This window comes from Theobroma cacao, chromosome 9, assembly GCF_000208745.1.
Source record: "Theobroma cacao cultivar B97-61/B2 chromosome 9, Criollo_cocoa_genome_V2, whole genome shotgun sequence".
Lineage (NCBI taxonomy): Eukaryota > Viridiplantae > Streptophyta > Magnoliopsida > Malvales > Malvaceae > Theobroma > Theobroma cacao.
Window position 1 is genome coordinate 15,071,402 of NC_030858.1, and position 9,879 is coordinate 15,081,280.

General features: G+C 33.1%; 1 protein-coding gene across 1 annotated transcript; it reads left to right on the forward strand.

Annotated features, from left to right (window-relative positions):
* LOC108663246 lies at positions 859-1,428 on the forward strand. The gene is made up of 2 exons (XM_018126832.1): positions 859-1,119; positions 1,225-1,428. Exons 1-2 carry the CDS (start codon positions 859-861, stop codon positions 1,426-1,428), a joined length of 465 nt encoding a protein of 154 aa, XP_017982321.1.

A 9,879-nucleotide genomic window follows, 5' to 3' on the forward strand; every position in this document is an offset into this window, starting at 1 on the left:
AGAGATTGTGGATTAAAAGCATGATAAATATTAGAGTTCTTTCCTGTTATCCTTTTGCTTTCTTGTGTAGTTTTAATGTTTATACATTTGGATGATTTTTACATACATTATGTCAAACTAAGTTTTTAATCTAGAATCTCAATTGAGCCCAATGCATAGTATGAGTTTTTAATATTCTTTCTTACTTATAATTAGTATATGAGTTTTTTTATTTCAATCCTGCTCTTAATGCGTCTAATTGATTGGCCACCAATTGGATTGATTTGGAAACTTTAGAGTAAGCCATGGACTTATATGTCATATGTAGGCAAGATTAGAATATGAACTTAATGAGTCCTTCTTAATTTCAATTTGCATAAACATATAGTAAATTGGTTAAGATAGATATTTTTATAAGAAACTCGACAGTGACTTATAAATAAATTTGAACTCTGGGTTAAGAACTCAAGCCTATCTAGTAAGTAGAGAAGGAATAAAAGAAATTCAAATGAAACATTATAGGGATATTGTGGTTTTAGAACTTTTTATTATTTGATTCAAGTTAAATTGTGACTTTTTCTTTCAATTTTAATTTTGATTTTTGTTTATTTAATTTTTAGCAGTTTAAGGTTTAGGTGTTTTAATTTTAGTACTTAGCAAAGAGATTTAATTCAATTCTCTATGGGATTGACACTTTACTTTTCAGTATATTACTTGTTTACAATACATTTACTTGCGTGATAAAATTGACAACAAAGGACTATATAAAATTTAAAAGATATGCTATGGGCTTGTGTTGTGGATTTTGGAGACACTTAGGATAGACACCTGCCTTTGGTAGAGTTTGCCTACAATAACAGTTATCAGGCTAGCATTGAGATGGTGCCTTATGAGGCATTGTATTGGCACAAGTGTAGATCGCCTATTTCTTGGTTTAAGGTTGGTGAATGGAGACTCCTTGAACCAGAGATGGTTCAAGAAGCCATTGACAGGATTCGATTGAGTCGAGATAGGATGTTGACAGCTCAAAGACAAAACTCCTACGTTGACCATAAACATCAAGATTTGGAGTTTGAGGTGGGGGACCTTGTATTTTTTAGAGTTTTGCCTACTAAGGGTATTATGAGATTGGTAGGAAAGGTAAGTTGAGCTTGAGATATATTGGACCTTTTGATATACTAGAGAGAGTTGGTGTAGTAGCTTATAGGTTGGTGTTACCTTTAGATCTTTCTAGCATTCATCTAGTGTTTCACATGTTTGTATTATGCAAACCCTAAACCCAATCCAACCCATGTTATTTGGCATGAGGAGATTCAGTTAGAAGATGACTTGTCGTATGAGGAGATACAAGTTAAGATTTTAGATCGAAAAGTTAAGTTACTTTGCACTAAGGATTTAGCTTTAGTGAAAGTTCTTTGGTGCAATCACTCTAGTGAGGAGGTAACTTAGGAAGCCAAGGATGATATGCTCATGAGTACCCTCAATTATTTCAGAATTGAGGTTAGTAGCTAGTTGCCTAAATTCAAGGATGAATTTTCTTAAAGAGGGAAAATGTGAAACCCCACTTTTAGACATAAGGTTAAATTCGTAACCTAACTTGTTGAGCTAACAATTTAATGTTTTAAACATGTTTATGGAAGCATTTTAACTTAGAAAATTCATAATTTATTGAGCGTACATGTCTATTTTGGAGTTGTTGTCTTTTCAAAGTCAAAAGGGATAGTTTTTGACTTAAAAATTGCATTCTGTATAAAATGTATTGATACATGTTTGTTATGTATCGATATATCAAATGCAAAAAGGGATTTTTATGAACATGTATCCATACATGTTCATCATGTATTGATACATGAAACCTAGGGCAAAATGTATTGATACATGAAACCTAGGGCAAAATGTATTGATACATTACCCTTATATATCAATACATTAGGTGTCAAGCCCGACCTTATAAAATACTTTCCATGTCATTCATATGATTGACAATATGCTTGCATACTTGGAAAGCCCCGAAAAAAAATCGTTAAAAGACGACAATGTACCAAATGGTACAATTAAGTTAATTTAAGCCCCGAACAAGATCAAATAGAGAATTTAAATTGAAATTAAGAATATTAAAGTCCCATAATGGTTTAATATGGTGATTTGGAGTTCAAGGTCAATTTGGAGTCAAATCGGAATTTTTACTGTCTAAGGGCAAAATGGTCATTTGGCACCCAAGGACACAATGGGAATTTTTAGAAAATAATTTTTTTATTTTTTTTGGCCCCATTTGCTTATTGGAGTAATGATTTGAGTTTTGGAGTATAATTTGAGGGTTTTGGCAGTGAAAAAGTTTAATTTTGGTGATTTTTAGAGTGTAGGGGCGAAATCGTAATTTTCCACTCGCGGACAAATTTTGAGATTTTGAGAGAATTTAGATCAAATTGGACAAATTGGAGAATGGTATGAGTATTAGGAATGAAAAATATGTCTATGGGTAATTTTTCAGTTTTTGGGCAAAAATGTAATTTTTGACTTTTAAAGGGCAAAAGTGTAAATTTCAAAAAAAATTACTCCACCAAGACTTTTTATAAGTCTGAGAATTTTATCTATGTAATGGATATGTGGGACAAGTGTATGATGAAAATTTGGAAACAAATGGACTGGTAGAATTTAAGGAATTAATAAAACATTAAAAAATGAATAAAATAATATTATATTATTTTAGCCTTTAAAAGGTAAAAATTCCAGAATTCTCATCTTCTTCAGCTGTCCAAACCAGGGGAGAAAAGGGGGAAAAAAAAAATAAGAACCCTACCTGAAATTTTGGGGAAAATAAAGAGAAATCAAGAAATCAAGCATTGAAAAGGTAAATTTCATTGATTTTCCTTGTGATTTTCACTACCCATGCATTTTTTTCTCATTTCCATGCAAAATTAGAAAGTGGGTATGGACACCCATGCTGGCCAAACCTCCATGGATGAGTTTTGAGCTTGATTTTTGGTTGATTTTAATTGAATTAAGTGATTTTAGTTAAGTTATATTGAAATATAGCAAAAATAAGCTAGAAATATAATTTTTTCCCATTGAAACCCATTATGCTGAATTTTCTAGGGGAATATTGGCTGCTGATCTTGATGGTTATTTGAGGAATTATGATGAATAATGATGAATTATGAGCCTAGAAAAATAATGGAAATTTTCGGAGCAAAAATACAAATTTTTACCCACTAGGGGTATTTTCGTAATTTGTTATCGGGACTGATAATTTGCACCACACTGAGGGACATTAAGTCAATTTGGGTGCAATTGAGGTATAGAAACTGAAAAAAATTAATTTGGAGTTTAAACGGACGCGTATATCAATTTATCGGGTAAAAGACCGAAATAGGCTAACACCGCATTTAGGCAAAAATTTAGACATTTTTGCATTCCATATCAAGCATTAGTAGTCTAAATTAGTTTAATTTCAATTTAGTACCAATGTGGTGAATTTCTCGATTTTGTACTGTGTCAAGGTGGTGAGTCCTCTGATAAAGGCAAGGGAATTGCACCCGAGGACCAATAGTCTGAGTATTTCGAAAATCCCCACTCTAGACACGGTGAGTAACCTTACCATCATTTTAATTATCTAAAGTATGTTTTTATTCGGTTTTGGTGAATTTTATGAAAATGAGTTCAAATGGTAAATTTTTATGTTTTGTAAACAAAATGAGTTTAAATGAAAATATTTTATAAATTGTCTTGAAACGAAATAACGATTTTGAAAATAGAGTAATTGGAGACCACTGATATGTTGTAAATTTAAAATTGAATTAATGGCTTATGTTATTGTATTGGCATGACTGGCTGGGCTGTGTTTTTTATGAATTGTATGAATTGCTTTATTTTACCCTTGCAGGCTGGGTAGTAATATATTAGCCCTGTCATGCTGTCAAAATTTTATTGTATGGTGGGTTTGACCTGCTGCAGTGGGCTGGATTCTGTGGACTAGCCTATTAGAGGGGCACGGAATCCTGTTATATTTTTACCTCGGTTGGAGAGGCGAGTAGGGTAACTCCTGAGGTATAACTTTTAGAGTTCACTTCACGCCAAACCACCTCGTGAAGGGGAACTCGGCCAACGCCAAGGAATGGCTATGTTTTCAAAATAAAAACATGACTTTCTAATAGCCTTGGCGGACTCAGTTGGGATAGCCCTCGGCCAAGGTATCCCAAATAACTGAGTATGATAATAATTTTTGGCATGAGCCAAGCTTTTTAAGAAATTCATAAGCCATACTGATTACTTGCTTTAAATAAATTGATTTCATTTGGTTGAAATAAGTTGAAAGATGATAAATTACAGTTTGATGAAATGTTTTAATAGTCTCCTTTTACTCGACTTTAGATATTTTGAGTGATGTTTGTTTACTCACTGGGATTTTATAATCTCACCACCCTCATTTCCACCCATTTCAGGTTCAGAATAGATTGTAGATAACTGATATCGGCAAGGATTACAGTTGAACTTGCCACATCCAAAGACTGTAGGTTCATTTCTTTTGATACTTTTGGTCATTCGTGGGCCCACGTGTCACTGTAAATTAAATTCTATACTTTGGTTATCTGTATTACGGTATGTAAGAATTTATTTTGCTTTTACGCTATAAAAATTATTTATGCAGTGGTTCTTAAATATCGTTTTATGTGAAAATTGAATATTTTATTGAATATTTTTATTTTATTATAACAGTCATAATTCCATTTTAAACGAATGTTTTAGACATCCAAAATTATTTTTGATTAAGAAATATGTGTTTTCCACTTACATACTATATTTTTAGATGATTTTTGAGATTTTTGGGATAAATGACAAAAATACCCCTGTGAGATAAAAATTATTATTTCATTTGTTTAAGTTGGAAACAGTTTAAAATCTTTTAAAATGTGGTATTTGGAAACAATTACCCACAGGGGAAATGAGAAGCTGATATTAAAGCCTTGCGGGGTCTCGGTTGACATTCCGGGTAATGAATGTAAATTGAGACGTCGCGGCGGTTGTCACGGGCTCGATGGGAGTTCCGGGTCGTGACATTAGGCTTAGACTTGAAAAATGTAAGGTTATTTCAATCTTTGCTTATTCCTTAAAACCCTTCAACCTTCAGACTTTCCTTTTAAGGCAAAAAATGAGGTTTTTTTTTACTCAAAACCCATCCGCCTTCATCTTCTTTCTCTCTTAACTCCATTTTTCAAAAAAGGATTTTGAAGAATTAAAGTGATTTTCAAGCTTGTTTTTTCATTCCAAGAACTTTGGAAGGTAAAGTTTTGATTTTTTTTAATAACCTTTAAAACGGAAGGATTGATTTCCAAAAATTGTGGATACTCATAAATTCGTTTTTGGTTCTAAAAACCTAGGTTTGATTTGGTTTTGGAACTTTCAAGGCTCACCGAGGTAAAGTTGCTTTAACTCTAGCTAAAGTAGACTAAAATCCTTTAGTAAGAGTTAGATTAGTTGTTGATTTATGGATTAAAGGATTGTTGGAAATTTTATGGAAAGATTTGATGGTTTTTAGACTAGAAGAACCAAGTTGTAATGTTGGAAACATTGTGTTAGGTTATGTGAAGAAGATTTGAAGTGGTTGGAAAATCGAGTGTTCAACATAAGGTGCAAGAGAGCAAGGCATGCTTATTTGAAATGGGTGGATGCGGCGTTTTTAATTATTTTGATATAATGAAGCATGCTTATTCTATAGCCTTGCATATAAATGGATTTTGATAATGTTTGTGTGGTGAACAATTGTTTTCAAGTATGTTTAATGAAAATTATAGACAAAGATTATATAGCATACTATATAGTATTTGAAAATGGGGAACAAGCCTTTCAATTGTATTATTATCTCAACATCTCATTTGTGAATGATTGATGCATGATGGATGTATTTTAAAAGTTGCATGAGAAATGTTTTTCTCTTTGATGGTGCCATGGCATTTATGGCCATTTATTATAAATGTTGTGTGGTTGATTGACTATGGTTTTATGTTGTCTCAACCTTTATAGATACTGATGATTGATTTCATCCCTTGATTGATTAAACACTGTACATTGAATTGTTGGAGCCTATCGGTATAAGGACTTGTAGTTAGTGGCAAAAGACACTAGCCATTTTGTGCAATGAGTGGCGGCTTGAGCCGATTGAGAAATTCCTAGGACTCACTGGATATTGGTGGCTAACGAAGTACTACTCCTTTCTATGAATAGTTGTCAACCAAGAGCAACAAGCTATTTGGTTTAGAATGGCAACACTAAATGGTTGGATGTCCTCGGTTAGAGCTCCATTTTGATTGATAGAATGTCTAATGTGTGGATTTAAACTAAGTTATTATTGAACTCATGATTGAATTGTTGAATTGTATCATGTCTATTGTTACATGATGTTTGAATGTTGTTTATTTGTCTATGGTTGATTTATACTCTTGATTGAGGTCCTAATGGTTAGCTCTAGGTTGAGATTTTGCTCTCTGTAGTAAATCTATCAGTACATGGAGCTAATGTATCGATAGATTCAACACAGAACTGATGGATTTGCATTTTTCTTCAAATCTATTGATACATTGGAGTAATGTATCGATAGCTGGGGTAATCTATCAATACATGGGGTCCATGAATTGATAGATCATGCTTATTTTGAAATGACAATTTTTTCAAAAGATTTTCTAAAGAGGAAAATGACATTGTTTTAGAACTAAATATTTAATAACCTTGATTTATGTTTCAAATACTCTTCAATTGATATTTACTTTGATTTTATCTAAATTTCTTGAATTGAGTTTCAAACTTTAAGTATTTTTTAAAACTTATGAGTTGATTTACAAACTATGTTTATAAAAATATTTTTATTTATCCTTGTACCATTGAAAGATATTGGACAAAGAGGTATAGTGAACATATGTTTCTTGAGTAGTCTAAAAAACAACGGGCTTAGAAACTATGGGATGATTTGGTCCATGATCCGTTTGTAAGATAGCGGGCTTGGAGACCATGGGGACATTTGATACTCTTGATAGGCAAATTTATCCTATGATAATGCTTGGAAACACGAGACTTGATTTGTGGTTATGCTTGGAATGGTGGGTTTTGCAAAATAGTAGTTAAATATTCATTTGCATATTTCTAAAAGTGTGTTTTGTTAAACACTATTCCATATTTGCTTGTTGCCTTTCCCCATATTTGTTCATGGAATTAACTCACACATATTTCTAAAAGTGTGTTTTGTTAAACACTCTTCCCAATTTTAGATTAGTAGATTACTTCCCTCCCTGTCGTTTGGAGAGAGCTACTTTTATACTCAGTTTGGTAGGTAATGGTCATGGCATCCAATATGCATTACCCCTTCTATTCCGAGTCATACTCTATTGGGTTTGATCTTGTCTGATATGGTTTTTTATATTTGACTGTTATGGGTTTGACTTGTTATGTTCTACAATAAATGACACTATGGATATTGTCACGAGATGGCTTATGTTTTGTGTCTGCCACAAGATGGCATAGACACTGGATTACATTTTATGTTGCTTCCACAGTTATAAGCACACAAACATGTAAATGAATTTTGTATACTTTTCTATTATATGATATAATCATTTTCATATGTATTTGTATTTGATTCCATGGTGATGATTCTCATGAGGCACATATGTTATTGGTTTATTATTAATTTTTAGGCTTGCATGAGTTAAGAGGGTAACCCTTATCAATACTCTTATGTTGGTCATGCCCTGGATTTGGATCATGACACTGTCCAAAAAGAAGAAAAATGTACAACTGTTAGTAGAACTTGTTGTCAATTTTGTACATGTAAGTATGCGTATCGCTCAAGTAATATAGAAGTAAGTTCAGTATCGTATTCCACAAAGATTTGCCCCTAAACTTTTACTAAGTATTAAATTTGTAATAAGATTTATCCTATCCAAGTAACTCAAATTTGAGTACTTAATTAATGTAAAAATTACTACTGAAACTAAACTAAGGATATGAATTTGATTTTACTAAAGACTATTGCTTTAAAAACCTAGGATCATAATGTCTCTCAATATTTCATTTGAGTTTAATTCTTTCCTTTAAACTTAGATTAATGGGGTGAATAGCTAACCTAGAATACGATTTTATGTACAAGTCTTTGTCAAGATTCTTGCACACATACTCTTCAAAATTAATCCCATATGTCTATGCAAATTAGTTAAGAAAAGCTCATTAAGTTTATGTTCTAATTTAGCTGCCTATGATATTTATGTATATGTCTATACTAAATATGAATTTATAATCTAACCTCTAAGTGAATTGAACATAAGCTATTCAAATCAATGGCCTAATCTAAACTCTTTTCATCAAGTTACATTTAGATAACCAAATCAAATCAACTAGTGATCAAGCAGTGAAAAACATTAAACATGGATTTGAATAAACCACACAATACCCATTAATACTAAGCAAAGAAAAATCATATATTCAAACTACATATTGAAATAAATCATAATCCTAGAAAAGAATTTAAATCATCATTTCTTCAGCAAACATCACAATTTCAAAAGAATAAATCATTTCTACAGCAAGAGAATAAGAGAGAAATGAAAAACTAGAATGAAGAACAAGGCTGTCATTGATTCTTGATCTTCAATCGTCTTCATTTTTTTCTCATTTCCTCCTTTTGTATAACTTGTTTCTTTCTCTCTAGACTGTTGTTTGTTTCCCTCAGAGACCTCTCCTTTCAGCTACTAAAAATCACATATTTATAGCCACAAAAAAGCCTTAAAAAATAAAATCCCAAATAGTTGTGCTCTAATGAAACATGTTAGAGCGTCACGGTGCTCTACACTTATCTTTTTTTTTCTTCAACCTTTCACCCAGTGTTGCAGCCTTCCTACTTGGCTGCCATGGTGTTGAGGTCTCAGCAATTTGTATGGGAGCAATGCTGCTCCTTTCAGCACTGCTGTCACAACCCGGAACACCCATCGAGCCCATGACAACCACCGCGACATCCCGATAAGACTCATTACCCCGAATGCCGATCGAAACCCAGCAAGGCTTAGTATCAGCTTTCGCATCTCCCCGGTGAGCGACAGTTATTAAATCTCGCATTTCAAGAAATCATAAGTCTTTGCCAAATCAAAACAATAAAATATTATTTTCTAGCTCATAGGGGCATTTTCGTCATTTTTCTTCGAAAACACCAAAACTTGCCAAAAACATGGTGTAAAAGCTAAATATGTTCATACATACTTTAAATCAAATAACTAAAGTATAAAATTACTTTTACAATGACACATGGGTCCCCAACTAACCAATAAGATGCGAGTCTGTGAACCTACAATTTTGTCGATGCAAGGCTAACTGAAGTCTTTGATGCAATCGGCTATCTACCGGCTATCCTAAGCCTGAAATGTGGGGAATTGAGGGTGGTGAGATTATAAAATCCCAGTAAGTAAACAGATACCATCTAAACTATCTAAAGGCGAGTAAACGGAGACGAATTAAAATATTCTTTTCCAATATATGTTTCATAACATGAATATTCAGTTTACTCAATTAATCAACATGGCTTATATATCTCACAAAACTTGGCTCCTACCAAAATAATTCTCGCGGGTACATTTGTCAAGGTATCCCACTGAGACCGCCAAGGCTGTTAAAAATTCATATTTCGCATAAAACACATTTTTCGTTGAACATCACAGCCGTTCCTTGGCGTTGGCTGAGTCTCACTCTCACGTGGTGGTTAACGTGAAGTGCACTCAAAAAGCCCACCTCAGGAGATACCCTACGCGCCTCTACAACCGAGGTGAGAATATAAAGGAGTTTACCGTGCCCCTCTAATAGGCTGGTCCACGGAACCCCCCACCACTGCAGTAGCTAATCTTTAATCCACCAATTGATCAAATC